General features: G+C 49.1%; 7 protein-coding genes across 7 annotated transcripts; 3 read left to right on the top strand and 4 right to left on the bottom strand.

The window, feature by feature from the left end:
* Positions 1 to 1,402: 1,402 nt before the first annotated feature.
* BJY04DRAFT_213701 (major facilitator superfamily domain-containing protein) lies at positions 1,403 to 3,492 on the bottom strand (the record flags this gene model as incomplete). The annotated part of the gene is made up of 10 exons (XM_073714995.1): positions 1,403 to 1,418; positions 1,480 to 1,682; positions 1,751 to 1,786; positions 1,852 to 2,054; positions 2,102 to 2,168; positions 2,217 to 2,427; positions 2,494 to 2,659; positions 2,709 to 2,971; positions 3,028 to 3,200; positions 3,256 to 3,492. 10 exons carry the CDS (start codon positions 3,490 to 3,492, stop codon positions 1,403 to 1,405), a joined length of 1,575 nt encoding a protein of 524 aa, XP_073575983.1.
* Positions 3,493 to 3,963: 471 nt separating this feature from the next.
* BJY04DRAFT_213702 (uncharacterized protein) lies at positions 3,964 to 5,571 on the top strand (the record flags this gene model as incomplete). Its single annotated transcript, XM_073714996.1, has 6 exons — positions 3,964 to 4,137; positions 4,187 to 4,278; positions 4,346 to 4,595; positions 4,651 to 4,779; positions 4,830 to 4,985; positions 5,053 to 5,571. 6 exons carry the CDS (start codon positions 3,964 to 3,966, stop codon positions 5,569 to 5,571), a joined length of 1,320 nt encoding a protein of 439 aa, XP_073575984.1.
* Positions 5,572 to 5,876: 305 nt separating this feature from the next.
* BJY04DRAFT_213703 (uncharacterized protein) lies at positions 5,877 to 6,224 on the bottom strand (the record flags this gene model as incomplete). Its single annotated transcript, XM_073714997.1, has 1 exon — positions 5,877 to 6,224. One exon carries the CDS (start codon positions 6,222 to 6,224, stop codon positions 5,877 to 5,879), a length of 348 nt encoding a protein of 115 aa, XP_073575985.1.
* Positions 6,225 to 9,629: 3,405 nt separating this feature from the next.
* On the bottom strand, positions 9,630 to 11,345 carry BJY04DRAFT_229311 (major facilitator superfamily domain-containing protein; the record flags this gene model as incomplete). The annotated part of the gene is made up of 6 exons (XM_073719040.1): positions 11,184 to 11,345; positions 11,057 to 11,131; positions 10,947 to 11,004; positions 10,553 to 10,894; positions 9,849 to 10,497; positions 9,630 to 9,776 (listed from the first exon to the last, which is right to left on the bottom strand). The coding sequence occupies exons 1-6, from the start codon at positions 11,335 to 11,337 to the stop codon at positions 9,630 to 9,632; spliced, it is 1,425 nt and encodes a 474-aa protein (XP_073575986.1). The 5' UTR covers positions 11,338 to 11,345.
* A 2,411-nt stretch (positions 11,346 to 13,756) lies between these two features.
* BJY04DRAFT_213707 (uncharacterized protein) lies at positions 13,757 to 15,221 on the top strand (the record flags this gene model as incomplete). Its single annotated transcript, XM_073714998.1, has 3 exons — positions 13,757 to 13,765; positions 13,823 to 14,317; positions 14,526 to 15,221. 3 exons carry the CDS (start codon positions 13,757 to 13,759, stop codon positions 15,219 to 15,221), a joined length of 1,200 nt encoding a protein of 399 aa, XP_073575987.1.
* Positions 15,222 to 16,269: 1,048 nt separating this feature from the next.
* On the top strand, positions 16,270 to 20,827 carry BJY04DRAFT_213708 (uncharacterized protein; the record flags this gene model as incomplete). Its single annotated transcript, XM_073714999.1, has 6 exons — positions 16,270 to 17,245; positions 17,298 to 17,372; positions 17,438 to 17,614; positions 17,664 to 17,688; positions 17,743 to 18,330; positions 18,385 to 20,827. The coding sequence occupies 6 exons, from the start codon at positions 16,270 to 16,272 to the stop codon at positions 20,825 to 20,827; spliced, it is 4,284 nt and encodes a 1,427-aa protein (XP_073575988.1).
* A 1,621-nt stretch (positions 20,828 to 22,448) lies between these two features.
* BJY04DRAFT_213709 (uncharacterized protein) lies at positions 22,449 to 22,778 on the bottom strand (the record flags this gene model as incomplete). The annotated part of the gene is made up of 1 exon (XM_073715000.1): positions 22,449 to 22,778. One exon carries the CDS (start codon positions 22,776 to 22,778, stop codon positions 22,449 to 22,451), a length of 330 nt encoding a protein of 109 aa, XP_073575989.1.
* Between the last annotated feature and the right edge of the window lie 2,708 nt (positions 22,779 to 25,486).

A 25,486-nucleotide genomic window follows, 5' to 3' on the forward strand; every position in this document is an offset into this window, starting at 1 on the left:
TGGATAACGTTAGTCGCGTATAATACATAAAGTCAGAAGTAGGGGGCGAACAGTCTATTAGATATCGCAAAGTAACGTCAGCTACAACAGCCGCTTGTCAACGTCGATGGTATGCGTCCTTCGCTCTTACTTTCTATTGACATTATTAGCATCTCAGCTCTACCCAGCTGTCAACTCAAACTCACCTTGTGCTTAATCTGTGGTGAACCTCCCGTGAGTTTACCTCCCCTGAAAATTGTCCATTTTGATACTTACACACTGGAGCCCAAGTATAATGTTAGTAACAATTAGCATACCGTGTAAAGTAGATACGTACAGCAGCAGCGTTCGTCGCAACAAGATCTCCCTCCTCGACAGGGCTCGTAAGCGGGCTCGCGACAGCGAGGGTGGCCACAGCGGCGGTAAGGATATAAGAGAGACGCATTTTTCTAGACTTGTCGAGTGAATTCGAAGATAGGATAAGACGTAAAAGCAAAGAATCAGAGAAGAATGCTCCGGAAGTAAACGTCGCCGAAACGGATCGATGATCGATACTTATACTTCGCTTCACTATGCGAACCGAAACAACCCAAGCCAGCCCTCGTATTCAGCGGACACTGTTTCCGAATCTGCTTTGTTCTCCGCGCTTGATGATGTTGCGAAATGATCGTCTACCCCACAGTGCAACAGCGTGTGCTACAAATGCAACAAATACGAGCCCGGGATACGACCTCGGATCATCAACCCGCGTATCGGCCCCTTCCAGTGAACGCAGTCTATTTGCCTAATGCTCCTACAAAGATACAACACGAGAAAGCCCCTTGGCAACGGGTAGGGGTGGCCATTCTCAACACTTGTAGGTGGACTCTGCCGTGCAATGCCAGGGGTTAAGCGGCGGTGTCCTCGTGTTTGAATATTTGTTCGGGCGAGCTTTTACCGCAATTGTACTAGATACATGGTCAATGGTCTATATTTATCTACTCTTCTAGACATAGGCGAGGCGAGAGGGTACCACTGGGTGAAGGTATGGTAGCATCCTCGAATTCTTCTAGCTAGGCGATGAGAACGGGCGCGTAGATGCAAGTATTCCATGACCTCGGATAAAGGCGCAACCTTTTATCGTTATTCTCTAGCTTCGCAAGGCTACTCCGGGGGCTAGCGCATTGGCCTTGCGCTATCTATCTATTATGCTCTGCGAAGATCTGAGCGATGCCCCGTTTTTCAGGACTACCTAGTTATGGGATAAACGCATGTCCAATCGAGCGTACACCTTTGGAGAAAGATAGGCCACATAAATGCTGACCCCATATTCTGCCCGGTTTGGAATTGTCTCTCGCGTTGCATTGACCTACCTAAGCCCTGACGTTAGGGTACTCGTCTCGGGCAGCGTCTCCAAACGACGCGTTGTCCACAATCAAGTCATCTAGAGCACGTAGCGGCTATAAACCATTAGCACGTCCACCCCTGAATTTCTCACATTCTAGAATGTCAGCCACTTACAAGGTCAAATTCTCCTTATCCGTCAGATCCATCTGACTGTTATCCACGACCCGGGTAACCTGCCCACCATCCGAGTCCACAGTCTCAACAACCCCATTCGAAGCAACCCGGTTCTCGGCTTCCAGTCTATCCCGCCGTTTGTTCTCCCTGCTTAGGTGGATGCGCAGGATGATGATGATGATTGAGGGGAGGATTGCGGCGACCTTGAGAGTACGGTTAGAGTTTATACTTCCTTACAAGGATATAGTGTGTGAGATGCGGGAGGACTTACGACTAGGAGGATGATCCATGTAGGACGATAGCGTGGCTAAAGGCAACGGTTCTGGTTAGTATCCGATAAACCGAAACACTAGGAACCTTGGAGAGGCTAACCTTCCACTCAGGCCGGAAGAGCTGCGGCGAGATGATATTTCCCAGCCCGTACCCGATATGGTAGAGTGCAATAACGGTCGTCTTCTTTGTGTGTCCGGCTGATGCATTCGCCGCCCAGATCATCACGACGGCGTACGGGATACCAGCTGTAGAGCGGATCCAGATGCCGGAGATGAGGCCCCAGCGGTTCGACCACGGGAGGGCTGGATAGAATTAGCAGGGAGGTGGAATAAGTGTGGGAAGACTTCACCTAGTAACAGGATACTTGATAGTGCGGCGGGGATGTATGCAATGAGGGAGATCCATGCTCGGCAATTCTACTTCGTTAGTGGGCCATACAGAGGATGATGGAGGCGAGAAATTACTTTAGTATGAGCCAGGATAATAGCTGCTGAGCCTAGAGCAACAAAGGAAACGGCTCCCGATACAGTTCCGAGAAGTGTTGTTTGCAGGACGGTAAATCCGAACGAGTTGATTATAAGCGAATACTGGTTGGTGATGCCGTTGGCCATTTCTTGCGACCACGCGTGGAGGAAGAAGAGCCATGTTTTTGGGTCCTTGATGGCTTCGATGAACCTGTATCAAATGGTCAGGCTGGTACGCGATTATCTGATGGGATGTTGAGTATTGGGGCTAACATACTGGTACCTCTTGAATGTTTTCTGCTCAATCCCCGAATGATTTTCCTTGATTCGTAGAATCGCCTGTGCGCGCTCTTCATGGGTTAGGAAGCTGGCATGGAGCGGACTGTCTGGGAATAAGAGGAAGACGAAGCCGCCGAAGAGTATGGTGATGACTCCAGTGATAACTGCCCCAGACTGAGCTGACATTCAGAATATGTACCCGGGACAACTAACCCATGAACCATTTCCACGGAGAAAAGCTCCCTGTCTCAATCCACAGAACGCCGTAAGATAGCAGCCCCGACGTAATCGGACTCGCGTTACCAATCGACCACATGATAGGCATCAAGACCGCCTGTTCGCCGTAGGTAAAAAACATCGACATGATGAGCAGGAATGCAGGAACGATACATGCCTCTGCTAGACCAAGAAGGAAGCGGACGACAAAAAGAGAAGCGAAGCTGTTGCAAGGCGCGTGTAGCAGTATGATGCAGCCCCTTTGGTGGCCGTGTCAGAGTCGACTACCGTAACTACCTAGAGCAGGGAAGCTTACCAGACAATCAGATTCCCCGCAAGCCACTTCCCAACAGGAAACCGCTGCAACGCCCAATTCTGCGGCCATTCGGCAAGCAGGTACCCGAAGTAAAAGATTGACGAGAGCCAGTTATACTGGTTAGAGTTGAGGTTCGCATCATCCATGATACCTAGAATCGCCGAACTTCCCAGCTATGCATCTGTTAACGCCGAAGGCCGATGCATGTCCGATGATCCTGCCACTTACCGTTTGCTTATCAACGTACATGAGATGGTACCCTATGCATAGAAAAGGTAGGATCCGCCAGAGACATTTATTCCGGATAGCCCTCGCCTCCTCTGGGTTCGGATCAGAAACCTGGATCTTGGAGAAGAGCTTGAAGCTCTCGTCGGCGAACTGAGCGGGAAGCTTGACTGCATGGTCGAGCTCATTGTCGCTCTCGCTCTGGGGCTCGGCCCTCGCCTCGAGGCCCTTTGAAGACATTCTGAGGATTCTAGAGATGTCCGAAGGAATTCCGCGCCGCAAATGTTCTTCACGGACAAACCCCTCTCAGCACCCGGGTACCAGTGACATAAATATGGCCGATCCATGTGGCTAGACAATTGCGCCATGGAACCCTCCGCTGTCATCTTGCGGGCCATAGCTGAGTTAGCTAAGCCGGACAGGCGCCGTCTTGGAAAGCTTAGGTGGAGCAGAAGTATCAGCCATGGTGCTGAGAGTAAACATTGGCCAGGTACACGCAAGGGGAAGTGCAAAGCACGCCTATATTCGCCATCACGTGGTTGCGTCAACTATGCATTGCTGACGTGCTATCAGTCTTTGCGGCCGAGAGAGCAGCTTACTCCAATTTTCAAGACAGGTGGCAGGTTGATAGTGATAAGATGGGTATTCTCTGGTGAGCGAGCAAGGTACTCTGGACTTGTCAATCTTGATTTCACGACGCTGTCATACATAATGTCTTCCAACACCGAGTCGCTGAGGGTTCTCATTGCGGGGGCGGGTATTGCGGGTCTTGCGACGGCCATCTCCCTAACGCGCATCGCCGGTCTACCCAACCTAGATATTCAGCTATATGAAAAAGCGCCTGAGCTTCTCGAGATTGGAGCCAGCATTGCCCTCAGTCCGAATGTAAGGTCACCACCGATTTGCTGCAGTTGAGTTGAATTGACACGGTTAGGGCATGCGCACGCTAGAAAAGCTAGGTGTACACAATGCCCTAGACGACGACGTTGGTTTTAGAGGACCAAGCGGTATTCCGCAAATATTTCGGTATGCCAGTAACCGACATCGCAATCCATGGCTGCAGAGCTAAAACTAACAACGTTACCGTTGAAAGACACTGGAAAACAAATCAAGTAGTCTCAGTAGACACACACAGAGACGTACCAGATCCGCGACACCACACGACGCGATTCCACCGCGGCCACTTGCACTCTGCTCTTCTCGAGCACGTACCACGGGAGTCGATTCATCTAGGCAAAAAGCTCGTCTGCGCAGAGACTGACGATAAGGGCGTCACGCTGCGATTTGAAGACGGGACTACTGCGCGCGGGGATATATTGATTGGTGCCGATGGGCTGAAGTCGGTCGGTTCCTGTTTCTTCCACATCTGTCACACTTTAACACTGACCCTTGATATAGAAAGTTAGGCAATCCTTCATCCCTGACTACACGCTGCGATTTAGCGGTAAGGTCTATATGAGGTCGACCTTCGATGCAAAGTTAGTCGAGGACAAGATCCATAATCTACCAGCTGACTCTTTGCACTGGGTACCAACCCCTCCAATGTAGTACTTGATATACATACTGACACAAACCAGTGGGGACCAGAAGACAACTTCTTCGCCTCCCGCCTCGGCAAAGGCCGATACACCACCGTCGGCGCCTACAGCGACCCACGCACCGCAGAGGAGATCGAGAGAAGCATCTCCTGGGACCAGAAAGGGGATGTTAATTATCTGAGAGAGCGATACAAGGTCTGTCTCTTCAACAACTTACTCCACCCCCCTCTACCGCACGGCCTCTCACTGACCAACTATCCAGAACTGGAATCCACTGGTCAGAGCCCTGACTGAGATAACACCTTACACAAACCTCTTCCCCAACTTCGCCGGCGACGCGCTCAAAACCTGGGTATTTGGTTCCCGAGTGACTCTCGTCGGAGACGCAGCGCATGCACATGGAGGCGCATTTGCGGCTGGGGGGTCGCTGGCGCTTGATGATGCTTTCGCGCTTGGTCTCGCGCTTGAGCACGTATTTGGAGACAAGGCGAAGGCAGAGAGCAAGGAGATTGAGGCAGCGCTGCATCTCTACGCTGCGACGCGACAGCCGCATACGGATCGGTTGTTGAAGATTGTGCATGGTCAGCTTGATGGTAGTAAAGCTGAAGCTGTGGGGACAGCGGGAGATGAGAATAAGAAGGTTATTAATAGGTTGAGGAATCGGCCGGATACAGAGTGGCTGTCGGAGCATGATGTGGAGAGGGAGTTCTGGAGGATTGCTGCGCGGAGTGAGGGTAAGGATGGAGCTACGCCAGGGCTTGTAAAGAGTAGTAGGCTATAGAGCATGAATAGAGAGTTTGGATCAACGAATGAATAAAGTTTCTTGTTATGCTAATAGCTGGCTTTTCTATCACAGAGTGAACTTCGAGATCTTGCGATAGGTTGCATTTCTGAATTCCATGATACCGAGCAGCAAACGACATAAAACCCCACTGATGATGAGGTTTCAATAGCGATGATTAAAACTCACACCCAGTCGAGATATCCTCCTTATGCTTCCATGCCGTCTCTAACAGGAAGACTATGAAGAGTATAAGCCCTATCCCCCAATCTGAATGCATAGTCATGGACTTACCAGATTTCCATTTAACCAGCAACAGACCCATAAGCATTCATCTGGAACACGCCGAAGTCGATACAAGTCCCAATCTGAAATCCCGAATCACCACCACCAGCCCAGAAAGACTTCGAAGCGGAGGAAGGAGCACCGCACCCGCCTAGCAGGAAGAAAGTCGCCTTTTGCCCGCCGGCGCCGTACTTCTTGACACGGACAGACTTGGTTGGGAAGATGTTTGTGCTTCGGCAGGTATTGTCCCAGACGTTTACGTGCTTGGACTCGCCAGAGCAATCGTTTCCGCGGAAGGCGTCGATCACGTAGGCGTTTGCGCCGAGTGAGGCGAGGGCGAGGAAGGAGAGGGTCTTGGTGAAATGCATGATGGTAGGCTTGTATTGTCTGTAGACTGGGGTAGTCGTAAAGAGAAGGAAGTGTACTCTGTGAAGACTCCTAGAAGGGGTGAGCAGAGTTCTTATATAGCTTGAATTAGAGTAATCGCCCATCTCCAGCGTTCTCTCGGCGGCTCGCAAAGTCTGCTTGGCGAGTATGTATGGCTGTCGATCACCCCCGCGATCACTCGCAAAACCTGTGGATCGGCGGCTGTGTCAACCGCGCCTCTCTAGCGTGTCCTGGATCAGCGTGCTGCTAGTGACTCACATTGGAGCTGTTGGCCGCAGAGCTTGCGAGAAGGTTACCAATCTGGGGTGATGCCGCGACGACCCGTCCTCCCCTTGGACATTGGGGGCCAATATTGATGGCAGGGTTCTCTGCAAGAAGACGATTATAGAACAGTAACGTTTCAGAGCTCGTGGCCCACTAGAACAAGCGGTCCAGACAGCGTGGTCTGGCGTAGACATCGCTTATCGCAATCTGTCAGGATTTTGTACATTTTGTGCCCTTTGTACACTGCTGCCGAACCTTCTGTGCTGCACAGCGCTGCATAAGTACAGTAACGGACAATGCGCCCCTGAGATAGTTCGTTACCTTGGTAAAAAGGTCATCTGGAAGTTCCAGGCCACCGGCTTGCTATCGTATCAGGCTGTAATTATTGATCTGTCGTCGCCGTATCACGGCAACATCCTTGCTCCTCCTTCACAAAGGACATAGATATTATCAGTAACAATTTTGCTTCACTGAATGAGCATTCCAATGTACAACAGCTGGAATTTGCTTGTGATCACCCACCATACCACTGGCCAACCGAAGCGATTGAGAGACGTGATTATCTGCGAGTAGTTGATGTCCGAGGCTCCGAGACCCTGACCACGTCAACTTTGAAGGATTGCGGTGCTGACGGCCAGCCGTTTGTAGCAAGTCGAATGTAGTAGGAAAGCCTGTCCCCCGAATAGAAGCACCAATTCCGTAGGAAGCTTGGATGATCTAGGTAAGGATCCACTCTTATGATAGATACTTTTATCCTGAATTGTCTGATGACAATATCGAAACTCAGTAGGCTCTCTGGATATATCTCTAAACATTACAACTCGCGATGGGTAGTAAACCAATCGATATCATAGTCATCTTCATCGTCTTCGTCTTCAGCCTTCTCCGCACACTCCCCCGTCTTCTGTATCTTCCTCTCGCATGCCTCAATAAGTTCCATGGTCCCCTGTTTGTACTTCCACAGAGCGGCACGAGCTCCAATTTCAGCCATATACCTCCCATGGTCCGTATCGGAGAGAGAACCAAAGATCTTAGTATCCTCACCCAGAGACAGTTTGATAGCTCGGGTAAGCAGTGAGGCATCGCAGTAGGCGCCAAGTATAGCAACCTCATGGATTGACTGGCCCTGGCCAGTTTTCGATATGGGCCAGCACCACTCTTCCTTTCCGCCTAAGAAATCAGTTGATATCTTCAAAAATACCTGATAATTGAATGAAGGAATATAACCAACCTTGTATCGTTGATACACTGTCATTGATCCGGTCGCGCAAGGCCTCTACATACTCATCATTTACAGCTTCCACATCCACCCAGCGCAGTAATACAATCTCTTGCTCGTTCCCTCCGCTCACCCACCAGTCTTTGAGATCTACCGGCCATCCATCAGATTCAACCTTATGCTGACGATCAGCCTGACCCTCGCCCTGTCCATTCTGCGCAATAAGTATCTCTTTCGCGCGCATAACCCTATCCACCAACGTATCAAGCGAAGCCCCCCGCTCCAACTCGACCTGCACGCGCTCCTTATTCGAAAGCCTCCCCAGCAGCCCCCAGAATATAGCATCACATCCCAGCCCGTCAGCCATCCGCCTATGACCACACCACCGACTCGAAGCCATGACATCCAGATAGGACTCATGCTGCTCCAATAGAAGTAGATTCCTCCTATCAGTATCTCCCCGTCTCCACTTCTCAAACGACATGTCGTTAAGCAGAAGAAAGCTCGCATGCTCGCTGAAAATGCGCCGCTGGCTCTGCGGAGAGAAATCCAAGCTACCTCGATACCCGCACGGCGTCCTTGAGACTCCTGCCTTGAAAGCAGCCTGGCGGATCAGCCCGTCATAGCCTACTTCGCCGTAGCCGTTATGGAAGTAATGCGGATAGACAACTAGTGCCGCGTTTATCTCAGATCCAGCGTCCCGTAGCGCTGCTCCCTTCACGCTCTTTAAAGCCTCGGTGAATATCTCCCAGGGATTTCTCAGGGCGATATCATCGTCCGATGGGAGGAGACCCGCTCGGACTCCGGATTCCCGGATAGATTCAATCAACGACCGTTTCTTGACTTGCGCAACAAGAATCCTAGCCGGGGACAGATAGACTGAGGTTGAAGACTCAATGGTCTCTTCGAAGAGCGGCCAGGTGGTAGAGAAGGATTCCCAGAGGGACTCGACTGTGCGGGCCAAATCCGAATGGAGAGATGACAATACCGTGCTGATCCAGCTATTCGACATTTTGTTACGATTGTGATACCATTTGTATCGATCGTTGTATTCATTGCGGTACTTCTGCATAAGCTTCGCGTATAAGGTGAGGTTGTTGGCTGGGTCGGCAGTGTCTAGAGTAGCAATTATGGTGACGTTTGTGTCGGAGGATGCGTATGCGGCAGTTCTACGGGTATCAGTCTTATGACTTCTTGAAATAAATGATATCAGAAGCACTTACATAGAGTGTTTGCCCAGGTTTATAGCGATAGACTGCACCCACCACAGGTCAGCGGAACAGGGGTCATCGACGTAGGCGGAGATGGGTGGGGGCGTTAAATCTTCCATGCTGCCGCTGAGTGCGTATGCGGGGTGGTATACCGTATACACTAAGGAAAAAAACAGACATAGGAGCATGATTTGTATTATTTGAAGACGGGGGTGATAATGACATGAGGTGAGGAGGTTGAGGTTGCGTTAGTTTCTACCTAGCACCTAGTCTCCCCGTAAAGTTGACACACTAGCCTGAGTGACCAATCAGGGAGACGCTCAAGAGCTCTCGCAGTTGCCTGCTCAAGGTGCTCGATGTAGGAGAAGTGAATGGATAGAATATATCATTGTGTTGTAACATTCAATTAGCCTTGCCTTGTAGCGCGAGCCGTGTGTTAGCCAGCACTGCGGTTGACCCATCAAAAGGTAAGATTCTGGCAAGAAGTACAAGGTGCTATATACAGGATGTTGGCGTTTGAAATAGCACGCGCGAGATATGGCTCTCAATGACCAAAAAGAATACCATCACCAAGAGTTCGATCAGTATTGAGCGTACCCAATATCTACTTTTTCTTCTTCTACATCCTAGAGCAACAGGAGCATCATCCTCGACGTCATGCTCCGTCGCCTCTCCGACTACGTCCCGTCTGCCTATACCTTGGGTGTCTCCTGCTGCACAACAACCCCGTCGGAATCCGTGTCCTCAACCGCTCCAACAGAAGCATGCCTATCTTCTCTCCTCTGCTTCCACACAATCAAACCCACATTCAGCAGGTAAAGGGCACTAAGCACGGTAGACTGCGCAGCACCGTTCATCAGTATTTGGATCGCCCAGTAAAAATGCAGCAAAGTTAAGAAAAAAGAACATACCCAAACAAAACCACCCCTAAACCCCGGTGCCTTGCTCACCGGCCACGCAACAAGCGGCACAACCAACCCTGCAATCTCCGCAAAGGTATTATACGATGCCAATGCAATAGCCCTAACCTCCAGATCACCAGCTAACCCTTCCGCCGTCCACGCAATAAGCACTGGAATAGTGCCATACGACCAGCCAACAGAGATATACGCGAAGAATTTCAGTCCGTCGGGAATACTCCAAATCGACAAAACAAGATTTGCAAAGACACAGAACAAGCCAGACAGAATAATCGGCTCAATCCGTGACCCTCTCAGGTCAGAGTAGAAGCACATAATCAATGCCCCTGCTGTGGCAGCGGCGTTGGTGATCGTGCCCATGTTGTTCACTAGAGACACGGAGTATTTCTCCGGCTGGGAGTCGAGCCACAGGATGAAGGGCGTTCCTTCGCAATAGGTCATCTGGCAGAAGATTATAAGCAGGATGACGAAGGCGTAGGCGCGCCAGGAGGTGAGGACGCGCTTGAAGAGGGTTTTGCTGAGGCCTGTGGAGCGTTGGAAGCCTTCTTCTTCGAGGCGTTTGAGGGCCAGGGCTTTATCTTCTTCGGTTAAGAAGCGGGACTTTGTGCGCTCCGGCATGTCGGGGAAGATGAAGAAGCCGCTATTGCAAACGTGAATCAGTACGCTCCGACTTGATATGGTGAAGGGTGACATACAGGAATGCTACTGGGATGGTGATGATCGTGCAGATTATAAATAACCATCTCCAGCCTTGTAGACCGTGGTTGTTGTTGAGGTGGGTGTAGGCTGCTGCTTGGAGGTAGCCGGCTATCATCTGTCCGAGAGGGTTTGCGATCCAGAAGAGGGCGTTGCGGCGACCGAGTTCTTGCTTTCTGTACCAGCTGTTGACGACGTGGACTAGACCGACGTAGCAGGATGTTGCGCTCAGGCCGACGAAGAATCGCATGACTACCAGTTGTTCATAGGTCTGAACGAAGGCTGTGCCGAGGGTAAATAGGCCCCAGAAGATTTCGGCAAAGGGGAGGTAATATTGAGCTCTCAATGTTCTGTTAGCGAACCAGATCTCCTGTGGGAGTTTGTTTCTCTCACGGGTATTTGATGAGCACGAGGTTACTTGGAATCTGGAAAACCACATATCCAACCTCGACTATGCCAAGGTCAGTTTCAACATAGAAAGGTTTGAGAATCCTGATGCTCACAGGCAGCATTGATATAATTCAGCCGATTCCCTGATAGATCGAGATCCTCCTTCATGCCCGAGACATATGCGTTGGCTAGACACCACAGATCAGCATATAAATTTCGTATAGGCAGCCACGCACTCACTCAGAGCCGACACATCAAGGTATTTGACGAAAAAGCTCAAACAGGCGTATGGCAAAACAAGCATATCCAATTTCCGAACAAGCCGCCTCTCAACCTGCGGCATCTCAGCCGGAAACCATCGCAAGGCGACTTCAAGACGAGACAAGAAGCCCATTGTAGCTCAGGTTCTGGCAGCTGTAAACTCGACTCATCCTTTTGAGAAAAAATACCCGGGCACTACTTATAGGCTCTCATCGGGCTCCACGGATCAGTGCTTATCATACCAAGAGAGCTTAGCAGCGCCACTTCATATTGATTCCTATGGTATCATCTCGCGTGTCATTCGCTAACATGCCTTTCCAAATAACGGCCATGTAGTCAAGAGCTTCTTACCATACCAAGAAGGCTTAGCATTGCTTCTACACACAATGTTAGGGTAAATGATACCATCAAGCTTACTCCAAGTCTCCAATTATGGTTGCGCCATATTAGGTGGACTAGCACCACCGCCTCGTTATCGCCGTGGCAGGAGTTAACTCAACGCCGATTGACTACATTTGTTGATTGAACTGACTCGGATGTTTTTATGACGCGATCGCCACGCAGATGTCATATCAGGCATATGCCCAGCGCTAATGTGCAAGTGTACCACCTCTAGCTGTCTTGAGGATGCTGTCCAGTCTATCTACCATACCTTTCTAAATCCTCGCATCTCCTCTCTGTGCTAGCAACATTACCTGCTCTACATAAACGAGAATTTCAAAGCAATAAGTACATACGACCACAGGGTGAGGAGAACAGGGCTTCCCGTCCGCTCAGCCGTACTTAAGCCTCACGCCGGCTGGTTAGTAGTATGGTGGGTGACCACATGCGAATCCCAGCTGTTGTATGTTTTTTTTTATCTGAGTATTGTTATGTGAACAAAGCGAGCATGGTTTGTTTGATGTCCACAGAAGCTCCGCAACCGCGAATAGCATGGATATATGGATGGATACACTACCCTCCGAATCTGGCGGCGACAGCCCGAAGCAATACCCGTATCCTGATACGACACCAAGCCACCATTCCGGATATTGAACACTGCCAGATCTTCAAAGCGCTTCGTTGTTCCTTGAGTATAGTTAAAAGCTCATCCGGTCTCGTCGCAAGGAGTGGGTAGGTGCCGAGGTCTTGCGGTATCTGTCGCCCAACAATGCTACTCGCCCCATGCGACCTATATATACACTCTTCCGACGATACATAATAGATTGAGAAGCGTGTATTCTTGTTTTATTGGCGTATCTATCCTAGCGGGAAATGGCGGTATATGGCGCAGAGTACAACCAATGCCATGGATAGTAAAAAGGTATTCATGCAGTATTATTTCAGAATTGTAGGATATTCATCCGAAACGTCACGCAGGCACCCCCAAGCAGACTCATGTTGGCACAGATAGAGTCGCAAGGCTTGACGATTATACCCTTGGTGGTTGGGACTAGCACAAGCAGAGCCATGGTTCTGTCTACGAGACATGGACAATGCTATTCACATGTTAAACCAATCGGTATGATGGACCATGGAACGCTCTTGACATCACTACTTCTTGGGTACACGCCACCCACCACTTTATCAACGACCCATCCGCACCAACGCAGGTACTCGCCAGTTCTATATTTCCTCCTGAGAACACATATATTCATCATGTCCGACCGCAAACTATCATCTGCTTCCGAGAAGGTCGACGCGTGAGTATCTACTGCACACTCCGACCACCCCTAGCAACTTCGAGGTTAGCTAAGACACGACTCCTTAGCACCTTCGACAACCCTGCGGCTCTAGACGAAGGCAAGGGAGCCACTGCGCAACCGATGCTCGAACCAGGCGACGGAGGTGGCCATCAAGTCCTCCGCGACGAGGATTATTCTGCGCCTCGCATGCAGCCCCAAAGGGGTAGGAGGGTTTCGCATATCCTCCGTGAGATGGCGGCGAAGACCCCGGACGAATTGCTGCTTCTTTGAATGGGTTTTCTGCGGGTGAAAAGCTTCTATTCGACTTTCTTGTCTGTCTGTGCGTTATTCTGCCATTTAATATTGTTCGCCAATCGAGGTAGCCTTGATATCCTCATACGTCGGTATATAAATTAGGTCGATATTTAAACTGGCAACTGGCGGGTTTCTCGTTCTATCCCACGTGTACCTATAGGATAACCCCCCGATTCAAATGCTACCCAAAGGCTAAGTGTAAATAGAATCTAGGGGTTCTAGCCTGCCTTTACAGGGGGAAAGTAATCTCCGAACTGAGAGTAGGAAATCTAAGCTAGGGAGAGGGGCAAGGAGCCAGTCGAGCGATAGACAGGCTGCGGCGCTTAGCATTGGGACCGCTATTGGCTGGGGTATTCCCCCACTCGTGAATGACTCAAATCAATCCATCCATCTTTAGATTCTCTCTCCGTACGTGTCTCACATGGGGCGCGCACAGAAGTGCCCAGGTGCCGATGCCTTGAGTAACTGGAGCAATCGGGCTATATAACCATCCTTCAGGGTCACTCCCACAGGATTGCTTTAGCTCATTACTCTTCCACCTCTGTTGATGCTGCACAACTACCACGGACAAGGATGGCATCCGTATGTGTCCGCTAGAGGCCGTGAGGTGTGCTCTACTAACGCTTAACAGAACTCTAGTCTAAACAGTGCCCACCAGAGATCTGGGACCTGGTGCTTGATCAGCTCGCACCCAGTGAATACCGCACCCTATGTCTCGTCAGTAAAGGGTTCCGCGCCATCGCAGAGCCGTTACTTTACTCCAAGATTGAGTGGATCTGGAAGCATGTCCATGCTCCAGTTATTCAATATCATTATCCTCCAATTGTTCAACTACTACGGACTCTGCTAGCCAGACAAGAGCTGGCTGATTGCATTACAACCATGCACCTCGCCGGCTACATTTCCAGCCACAATCCATGTAGCTTTGAGACGCCGAGATTTCAAATCCCTGAAATCGAACTTGATGGCGCAATTTCATTCGTTCAGAAAGCGAACCCCCCCTATGGCGAGAGGTGGATACAAGGGATCCGAGAGGGTTCAATGGGTGCTCTTGTTGAGCTCTTGCTCACCCTGCTGCCAAATCTCAGGGTCCTATATCTGACAAGGAATTCACTCGGGAGACGGCTCTCATTGGTATGGTTCTTCGCTCAGCAATCAGCGACGCCGACAGTCATTGCCTGCACAGATTTGAGCGGTTGCGAGATGTAACATTTCACGCGGACTTGCTGCGATACAGTCGGGAACTCAAAAGGGTCAAGAACACGGCAGACGTATCGCTATTCCTTTATCTACCGGCAATTGAACGTTATCTCTCTCCGTCGATGATGTTGTAGAATTCCAGTGGCCTATCTCAGACCCTCCCGTTGCGTCTAACCTCCGAGCACTTCATTTGACGCACATCCGACAGAAAGGTCTCGGAGAACTGCTCTGCGGCACGCCGAATCTGACGGCTCTGGAGTGGTCCTGGTTCTACCATTTAAACTGGTCTACCGAACTCATGACGTGGACTGTCGAGCTTGATCAACTCACTCACGCGTTGTCTCCGATTCGCTCCACTCTGACCAACCTGACGCTGAAGGCTGATGCTATCGGTGGACCTTTTGACCCTGGTGTCAAACTTAAGGGGTCCATGAGCGGCATTGTCGAGTTTGACAGGATCAAGAGGCTCCAGGCTCCGCTAGCCCTCCTTGTGTGGTTTCCAAAGAACACGGCAACCCGACTACGGGGCCTTATCCCGAGAAACCTCGAACTACTCGTACTTACGGACGAACTGAGGTATCAAAACATCGATGGACACGATCACGATTGTCCTCAGTGGGAGTGGGATGACTACGCTATTCTCGATTTGGTCAGGACATGGCTGGAGGATGACGCAGGAGTTCCCCCTCATCTTCGACAGATCGCGCTGATGTTTAGGGAGATTGAGCATGACGAGGGTGAGTGGTCCCTGGGAATGCAAGATCGGCTGCGCGAACTTGGTGATCGAGCTGGGATTCAAGCCAAGTTGACTGATATGGACCCGGAAAGCAATCTGTGACGATAGCTCTCCAGTATGTAGAGCGCCATATAGTGACTTGGAAATCATAAACAACTAGCAAAGTGAAACCTGGCTAATCTCCAGTGGCCCGCCTGCGATTTGGTTCAAGTCATAGTTCCCCGTCAGTGGTATCTTTATTTATGGCTGTCATACCCTCCTCCGCAGCAAATAGGTCCCATCCCCAGAATTTCTATCCCCTCATGTGTTAGCCATGGTTATAGGAGATGAGTCTTAAAAGAATTTTACTCAATCTCACTGTGGCCATATGGCCGCATGGCCGATCAACTACAACATCGGCAGCTTCATCTGCACTCACTACATGGTCGAGAACGAGATCCTGTACGAAGACACGGGGTTCGAATTACCAGTGAGCGAGTGGAATTACCCCTGGGCTTGGGAATCAGTCGGTTCAGCGCCTGTCAAACGGAACGGATATACCTAGAGCTGGACTCTGCCCATCGCATCGGGTCTGGCGTGGTGGAGCCGAACTACTTCTCTGACCAAGCGCATGGCTACGGGCCTGTAACCAACCTCTTCCACTTGCATCTGGTCGAACAATGCCGGATTCGGCTGCTCCTTCAGGATCCGCGGCACGGATGAGAATGGGAATAACTGCAAGATCACAGGTGACGAGATGTGGGAGGCATACCAAGGTATCCAGAATATTGGCGGGTGTGAGAAATGTGGCAGCAAGCATGATATATTATGGTAAGAGCAACCATACCTCTGGTTCAGCCACGAGGGAAGGAATATCAATGAGGTTTCGCCTCCAAGGAATTTTGAGAAGGACTTGGGCACAGAGGATGACCTTTGTATGTATGGCATCACATCAGCTTACGGATAATGTGAGTGCCATTCAGATCCATCGTGATCCCTGTCATCTTGTGTCCCGTGATCAGGCTGAGAACGAAGGTCCCCTCAAGGCTCACCGAGCAGGCGCGACCATGAATAAAACCAACATTCTTGACCTTTCATTTCATCTTCTGCGTCAGTATTTCATCCATCTCGAATCAGACACAGGATATGAATGGCGGATCCAAGTCAGACTATGCGTCCGAAGAAGCGCCTCCAGCACCAGTCCTACACAGTCGGCTGGATCTGTGCGGTGGCGCTGGAGATGGCTGCGGCTAAAGCAATGCTCGATCGGCGCCACGAACAATTACGGCAGTCAACTCGCGACGCTAACAAATATGTACTTGGGGAGGTATTCGGGACCAATATCGTTATTGCGTGTCTGCCATCAGGTCAGTACGGGACAAATGCCGCTGCCACCGTCTCCGCCCAGATGTGGGCCACATTTCCATCGCTGCAGTTCGCTTTGATCGTCGGCGTTGGAGCCGGAGTACCTACCTCTGGCGTCGATATAAGGCTCGGCGATGTTGTTGTGAGCAAGCCGACGGGAACCTACGGGGGTGTTGTCCAATACGACCACGGAAAGACCATGGCAAATGGAAGATTTATGCATACAGGTTCACTGAATCGACCGCCTCAAAAGCTTCTCACTGCAGTCGCAGACTTGGAATCTAATCACATGATGGGTACCAACCGGCTATCTGAGTTCCTCCTCGAGGTCAAAACGCGGTATCCGAAGATGTCCAACTTTTTTCATCCAACCGGCCCAGACTACTTGTTCCAGGCCGACTACGACCACGAGAAAGAGGGCGTTCCATGTGAGCAATGTGATCCTGCGAGGCTCATAGTGCGCGATTCTCGCCCATCAGAAGGCCCTCGAATCCACTATGGTCTGATTGCCTCCGCATCTCAGGTCATGAAGGATGCTTCTACCCGAGACCGGCTTGCGAAGGAACATGGTATTATCTGCTTCGAGATGGAAGCGGCTGGTGTGATGAACAACCTACCCTGCCTAGTTATTCGTGGGATTTGTGATTACGCTGATTCCCACAAGAACAAGGGTTGGCAATGCTACGCGGCCCTAATCGCTGCCGCATATGCAAAGGAGTTGATGGGCCTGATTCATGATGATAACAGGACTGCGGAAGCTGGAACCTTGCCGGATGCCTTCGGTTGGTAGTCACATGAAGAACATATAAGACAGACTAACTCTTTTTCCTATAGATAGTCGAGAGCTCCATGATGAGTCGAGATTCATTCTGCTTTCGCAGACACCCGAGTGGCAGATCATTCATCATGGTATGCTTGATCATCTGCCAACTGCTTTGTTAGGGTCAATCTGACAGAGTATCCACTGAAACCAGATTCAAAAAGGCATTACAATATCTTTGACAGACTATCTAGCTACGACCCGTTCCGGACTTGTCGCAACTATCTGGATCGCAAATGTCCCAGTACCGCTAGCTGGCTCGTCCAGAACATCACATTTAATGAATGGCAATTGAAGACAGGCCCGCCATGCCTCTGGCTTACGGGAAAAAGTGCGTTCAACATGCTATAACTTTGAACACTGGTGCTGACATCTAGAAGTCGGTTGCGGCAAGAGTTTCATCACGTAGGTACCTTTGGGGAGAAAACATGTGAGCGCACTAATTGTTCTTTACTACAGGAGCGCGGTGATTCAACTACTAGAGGCCTCGCAGCAGGAGACTTCTTCAATTGTTGCTCACTTTTTCTACAGCCACTCCGATCGCACGCGGTTGAAAGCAATTGACGTGTTTGAAAGTTACACCAAACAAATTGTCGGACATTTGGCTCGCCTTGACATTGATATTCCTGAGAGCGTCGTGAACCGTGTGAAGCAACTGTACGGCCCCGGGAGATGGCCATCATCGCTAACCGAAATGGTTGAAGCTGTATTTTTCCCTGTCTGCAGGCTGGTTCCGGACGCAATATTCATCGTGGACGGTGTGGATGAATGCGAACGAGCCCAAGCAATCCAGATTCTCGAGGTATTTCGGAAGATGGCCGTGGAGAACCACTCGCGGGTTCTTATTTCTGGCCGAGAAGGGCTGGATGTAAGCCAGGCAATATCAGAGTCAACTACCATATTCATCGCCAATCATGGAAATGGTAGCGATATCCTCAGGTTCATTGACTGGAAAATGGAAGAGAAACTGCGCCATCGGACCTTGACTGAGAACCAGCAGTTGCTGCTAAAGATTCGACGGAGGCTTGCGGAGAGGGCAGATCAGATGTATGCGTAATCTTGCCGACGCCACTTACATACCGCTAACAGATCGTCTTGAAGGTTTCTATGGGTGAGTCTTCAACTGGAAGTATTGTGGGGGGAATGCTTTACCGATCGTGATATTGAAGAATGCTTGGACAACCTACCAAAGGACCTAAGCGAAACCTATATGCGTTGCATTGATAGAATCGACCAGAAGCGCAGTAGTCTGGCTTACAAGATTCTGTTCTGGGTCTGTGTTGCCGTGACCCCGTTCACCATGTCTCAGATGCAGGAGGCGCTAGCAATTGACGTCAAAACAGGGCTGGTGGACCCTCGAAACACGATGCCGAAGAAGGAGCTTCTCAGACTATGCTCGCACTTGGTTATTCAAACCACGGATGGCAAACTTCGACTCACACACTACTCTGTCAGCCAATTCATGGCACAGGGAACGGAACGAGGAGAACATACCTGGTCTGATCAGACCTTGCCCACGGCCAAGGAAGAACTTGGGCAACTGTGCGTTGTCCACCTCCAGTCGGGATTGTATTCTCGCGCCATCGAGCGGTACAGGGATCTAACGGACGGAAGAGGCGTTATTGATACCCTTCAGAAGCATGTACCATACGCCAAGCTCTTTGGGAAAATAGTGTCAAGGTCAACGCCACTCCAGATACACTGGCCACCGAGGCTCCCGTCTACTGTGACCACAATGGAGCGGCCCAAGTTCTTTGGCTTTGCATGTAGTAACTGGGCGTCTTTGCTGGAGACAATAGATGACAGTTCTACCTTTTGGGGCAGGTTTAAAGCAATCGCCCTCAACAACTCGTTTTCGGAAAGAGTCCATCCCTGGGATATTATTGGGGATTCCCTCGAATCCCATCTAGTTGGAATGCTTGCATGGGCCATTGCAAACAAACACACGCCTCTCTTTTCACTTCTGGGCGATCCTGATTTCCCGAGTATACGAAAGGAGGTATTCAATATCCCACTCTATTATTATGACAACATGCCGTTGCTTCACCTGGCAGCAAAGATGAATTTTATTCCCGCGATTCAAAAGCTGCTACAACACTCGAAGCCTGGCTTGCTAGATCACAAGAAGAGGCTCCTTATTCACCACGCAGCAGGGAGTGGCTCCACCGAGGCAATGAACATAGTAATCCAAAGCAGGCAGGCTCATATCAACGCTCAAGATATTGACGGTCGTTCCCCTCTACATTTCGCCGCGCTCAACAATTCCCATGACGTCGTCAAGATCCTATTGGACTTTCCGGGGATAGACGCTGATATTCCGGATGTCTTCGGGAAAACACCGCTGTTTTATGCTATCGAGGTGGGAAACAACACTGTGGTTAAGGCTCTAATCCACGACGGGGCCTATCCGGAGCACAAGGATGCTAAAGGGCAGACACCGGCGTTTATTGCAGCTGCGAGGCTTAATGCAGATGCTCTAAAATTAGTCTTACCGTACAAGCTCGACAAGGATGCTGTTGACAATTATGGGCATACTGCATTGCAGATGGCTGTGGCTTCGGTTCTTCGACTTGACACGCACCAGATTGCTGAAGGTCAAGTGGAAACTGCTCTCATCAAAGCAATCAGGTGTAACAACGAACCAGCCCTAAAGGCCCTTCTACTACTTGGTGCAAATCCAAATGCAGAGATTCACGCAACGGATGTGCCCATCATGGCAGCTATGCGAGTTGGTAATTGCTCCTTTGTGAATATGCTGGTCGAAGCCGGGGCCACAGTCAACGCCTACTACCCTTCGCTGCTGCGTTCGCCGCTCTCTCTAGCTATTCACCTCGGAAGAACGGACTTCGTTGAAGTTCTGACAAGAGGTGGAATTGTCTTTGACTACAAGCTCTTCGCAGAAGCCGCACGACTTGGCCACTCAGATATTGTCAGGTTGTTGGTGGGTGAGAGCTTAAGGACGCCGTGGACACTCCCGTCAGATCCACTCAACCCGTTCGACAGCCCATTTAACCTTCAGCCAGCTACCACAGCCATAACACTGGCTTGCTGTTACAACCACCCTGCCGTCGTAGACATACTCGCCAATAGATACCGTTGTTTTCGCCCTGATACCATTGTTTCGACTTTAATTGACTACGACCAGTTCCTCGCCAACTTGATCTTGCAGGAGATTGACCAGACAGATGATGATATATATCAACTCTTGTTAGCCATTGCCGCCGCGTGTGACTCTGTACAGGTGGTAGAGAAGCTACTCGCCACAGTCGCCATACCCGATTCGAGGGCATTAATAATAGTCATCTCTATGAAGTCTGCGGGAGCTGCCTATATGCTCATAGAGAATGGGACACCCGTGGGTCCCCAGGTGTTGAATGACGCATCCGAGAACGGGCTTGATGGCGTTGTGACCAGACTCGTTGAGTTTGGGGCACAGCTTGAACAAATCACATTTGACTCGCCGGAGCGAGGATGTGCCGCGAAAACCACCGAGCCACGGAGGAGATACGATCTATCAGGAACCAAGATCTTCTATCAACATTGACCACGTGCGCGATGCTTTGGTGGTCACCAACGTTTACGAATTGGGGTGTGTGATGCGGCGCTTAGCTGTAGACACTATCGGGGGATGGCCACTCGTGCCTAGCGCTGAGGACTTGTACCTGACTACGGCCAGTTGCCTGCTGGTAAAGGTTGGGAAATGTCCTTTTTCTTACGCGTTTGCCAACTTGATTTCACTCTAGACTTGTGTGATGCCCTTGTGAGCCAGCGAGTGTGCTGGTTAAGGACATTCCGTCGCACTAAAAGGGCGCCATGACTCCAGACTAGCGTCAGGTGTAGTCTATAGGTGATTCCTAGGTCTCATAGCTGGGTGAGTAAAGCAAGTGAATATACCTGCTATATCTTCACGCGACTAACTCACCACAGACCGAAGGAGACCTCAACCTGGCTCGATAATTCAGCTTCTTCATTCCCGCGCTGACCCTTCGCCGACGACAAACGCGCATTTCAGTGACCAGCCTGACATATTGATACTACTCATTTAATGGAGCTCCTTGCTTCTTTAGCTATCTCTTCCTCGCCCTGCAGAATACACTAATGAATAATGGCCTTACCTGTTCTGTACAGAGTATAGATGTTGGAAAATAGGCCGTTTATGCAGGTGCTCTTATTCTTCTCAATCAGAAACTTGATTATCATATTCACAAACGTAATCTGGACCACTTTGACTGGGCTTTTCGTCAAGCTGGACTTTGCCAGTCAAAGTCAATCCAAGACACTCAGCAGGCCTGTAGTATACAGATCTTGTGATTACATGTATAGGCTCTCAACCACATTAATCTGGCTTAGAGCCGGATTACTGTTACCCTAACTGACGCATCCAAGCTGGGGCTGTGGTATTATCTCTGCTGGCTGATCGTAGTTCCATCTTCTATGCACCCACTGCCAGCCATTATCGGGACTCTGAGTCCTGTAAAGACTGACCTCAGCTGGAGTCAAGTGAGAAAGCTGGCGGGTGAAACCGTTAGGAGCCCATGAAATCCTATGTTAAACTTCGACTGCGTTAGAACTAAACGCAGTTGTTTGGTTGTTCCGACGGACCTACTGAGCTTCCTCCGAAAATGGATCTCTTGTTGTGCCGCGGCCTTTGACGTTGGAGACTTTCTTGTTTAGTTACTCGCGAACGGGCAGCTGAGTCGCCTTGGGCGCTGGTAATGCCGAGCACGGAGATAGTTCGAATTTGGGGGGCCAGGTTGGATATTTTACCTTGTACTCGCCTGTTTGGTTATAGGTACTACCTCGAGTCAACGAAGTCTCAGATCTGTAGTACGCTGGATCTTGAGACACAATCTATATCTTAATAAAAAAGGAGTTGTGGAGCTTTCTTGTTTGCCCAGAGAGCCCTCGATTAGTTACTTTGGGTCTGTAGTTAATCGAACAACATGATCATACTGCGCATAACATATGGTTACAGTTGTCTCTGCTCTCAGAGCACACTCCGCAAGGCGTAGATACCGCAGCCAACAATAGCCAAGTAAATAATCCAGAAGAAAATCCCCTCTATCTTTAGTGATGTAACCGCTTGTTTGCCTGTTCGATATCGTTTCTGCGAGCCAATCATCAATATCTCTTTCAAGAAGCAGCCGAAGGTGCAGAGTGGCATCTTACACGTGTGGGAAGGGACCCGCGGGTACCTCCACCCCCAGGAACCGACACAGCGGATCCCAGCCCTCCTTAACATTATACACCAAAAGCCGATCTGCCGGGATTCGGCTAACGATCTCTGTATTATGATGCCCGTGCACAGCTGGTCCGTTACAGCCGAACCGCTGCCGCCAGCCCGCGATCGACGCCTCCGTCTGGCGCCAGGAGTCCGGCATGTCCCAAACGGCGAAGATGAGCGCACGCAAAACTATTCCTTTTAGATTCTCCGCGTGATACGCGCCCCATGTGCCGTTCCAGGACCTCCACCATACGGCGTCGGAATCCCGCATTGTCAGAATTACCAGGCTGCTGGGGTAGACGGAGCTTAGCTCGGGGCCAAGATTGGCAAAGGGGAGATCAAGGGTAGCGTTGTAGCGGTGTGTCAGGTTGCGAAGGGATACCCCGGCGATTTGCTGTAGTTTGTCCACGGATAGCCCAGGGTTGGCATTTTTCCCGTTGATGAGTTTCGTGTAGTTGCGTCAGTCGGCCACTGCATGGATGGATTGAGAAATGCACGCACCGGAGCTAGCTTACGGGCCACAAGTGGGTTGTACTTACGATTATGAAGTCTGTGTTCGGAGTTATGTATGATACCAAAATGACGATGCCCTGATATTCCCAAGCACGTGCTCAAGCGTTTCAAGGAATGCATATATCTTAGCTGCTGCGTCAAACTGATAAAGACATTTCCATCGCCAAACTTGATGCTTCGCTGTTCCAGATGAAGCACAATCGGAGTCTCCTCCTCTTTCACACCACCCTTCCCAGGAGGCTTCACCGGCCCATGGCCGTGGATTCCTTCATAGGGGTCCCCTGATGTACGCCTGGCTCTTCAGGACTGAAGATATACTTGACGAACTTATTAGATCTATCATTTACTCGTGCGGCTGTGACTTTCGCAGCAGTGTTTTGGCTAATTAATATAGTAATTTAATACTTTATTTAAGAACTAGGGGATTCTAATAGCTAGGATAATAGTATATAGAGTATTATTAATTATCAGGGCTAGATAAATACTATAGAATATCCAGGTAAGGGTATTATAGATAATATAAGAGATAGTAATTTATTAAATACTATAAGAAGTATTAAATATTAAGAGTATAGTAAAGTAGGTTACTATATAGACTATAATAGAGAACTAGGCTAAGGCTAGAAAAGAGAGGCTGCTAATAGTAGAGCTATTTATTAAGAGGAGGGATTAGTTAGCCCTTATTAAGGTTAGTTAAAGAGGTATATACTTAAAAAAAAAGAGATTAGGAGATAGGTAAATACTAATACTAGATAATATTATTAAAATAGGCTGTATAAATAATAGCTATAAAAGCTAAAAGGGCTGTAGTAATTTTATAGCTATATTAATTAAGATTAAAAATCTTAGGGAGTTAGATAGGATGCAGGTTAAATATTAAAGAAATAATACTATAAGATCTCTTAAATATTAAGTGTATATGGGGGAGCTATTATACAAGTAATATTATTACTTTTAATATAAAGCTTGTACTTATCTTAATATCTAAGGATAGCTATAAAGCGGGAAGGTCCCTCTTAATATATAAAAAGGATAAAAATAAAGTTATTATAGTATAACCTGTAAATACTAAGAATAGAATAATATTTTAATAGCCACTAATCTTATATATTACCAAGTATTACATGGAAATATATAAATATTAAGGGTAATAGTATTTATCTTAGTATAAGGTAGATAGTAATATCTTACTCTCTAATTAAGCTAAATACTAATATATATAGAAACTCCTAGTTAAGTAAAAGGTATAAGCTATTAGCCCTAGCTAGGCACTACTATAATAAGTTCTAAAATAGGAGATCTAAATATTATAGCTAACTATATTTACTTATACTCCAGTCTTTAATACCTGATATATCTGGCCAGCTACTCTTATTCTTAGAAGATGCATATCTTAGCATGTATTACATCTTTGTTGGCTAGATCCAAGCCCTCATTGAATGACCAAGATGTCCAAGAACTTAGTTATGTCTGCCCAATTCACAGCTACCCATGTGATCATATTGTACCGCCAATTGTGACTGGCGCTGTCATGGCTGCCAGTTATCTCTTCTGCTTCCTGTGCCCATATTCACTAGATTACAATCCAATTGAGCCATGTTCCTTCTGTTGAAGGCCTGCATAAAGCAGAACTGGTGTTGTTCCTCCACGCGTGTCAAAGCCTTGGACAAGATAGTGTTGTAAGAGAGGCCGGAGCAGGCACAAGCTCCTGAACCAGGGACGTGGAGACCTCCTCTAATCCAAATGAGGACAAATGCTACTGTGCTCATATAAGGAAGTTAGCATATGGCAGAAACCTAGGTTTTGTCGACTAAGCAAGCCAAGCGGCAGCACATTGGTGGGAAATCTCAACACCATGTAGGTTGTATCAAACCCCTGTATGAACCTGACGCAATGAGAGGTTGTATTGAAATCAAAACAATGCATTCATATCATGAGTACTGCAATGCTCTAGGCTTTGAACGCTTCGCAAATATCTATTTACCCTGAATATCAGAACAAGCAGACCTTATTATAGTACTCAATTGACGGTCAGTTGGACAAGTTCAAATATGGGAGACTCGAGGGAAATATCATAACGTCCTTTCCGGGTGTGCAGTTCAACCGCACAGATGATGATTTAACGGACTGCCAGCTATCCACTCGCATAGCATTATCGTTGGACTCTTCACCCGATGATTTTCACGAGACGCGAGCAAAATGTATCCTCCGGCCCAGTATACTGTTGTGGCTCTTGTATCCACTCCTTCAATAACCCTACAGCACTAGCACTTCGCCAGCAGAATAACTGATTCCTAGATGTCCCGTGGGATGTAGCAGACAAGCCATCGTCGAGCTATTTCGGCGGGCGACATGCAGTTATGCCGCAGTTATGCCGCGGCTATGGCTTCGCTGCTACGTTTATTCTTAATAACGAACTTTGGCGCTCGGGTCTGCAGTCAAGATGAGTCGCCAAGGTTATGCAGT

Source organism: Aspergillus karnatakaensis, assembly GCF_047715665.1.
Source record: "Aspergillus karnatakaensis strain CBS 102800 unplaced genomic scaffold BJY04scaffold_4, whole genome shotgun sequence".
Taxonomy (NCBI): domain Eukaryota; kingdom Fungi; phylum Ascomycota; class Eurotiomycetes; order Eurotiales; family Aspergillaceae; genus Aspergillus; species Aspergillus karnatakaensis.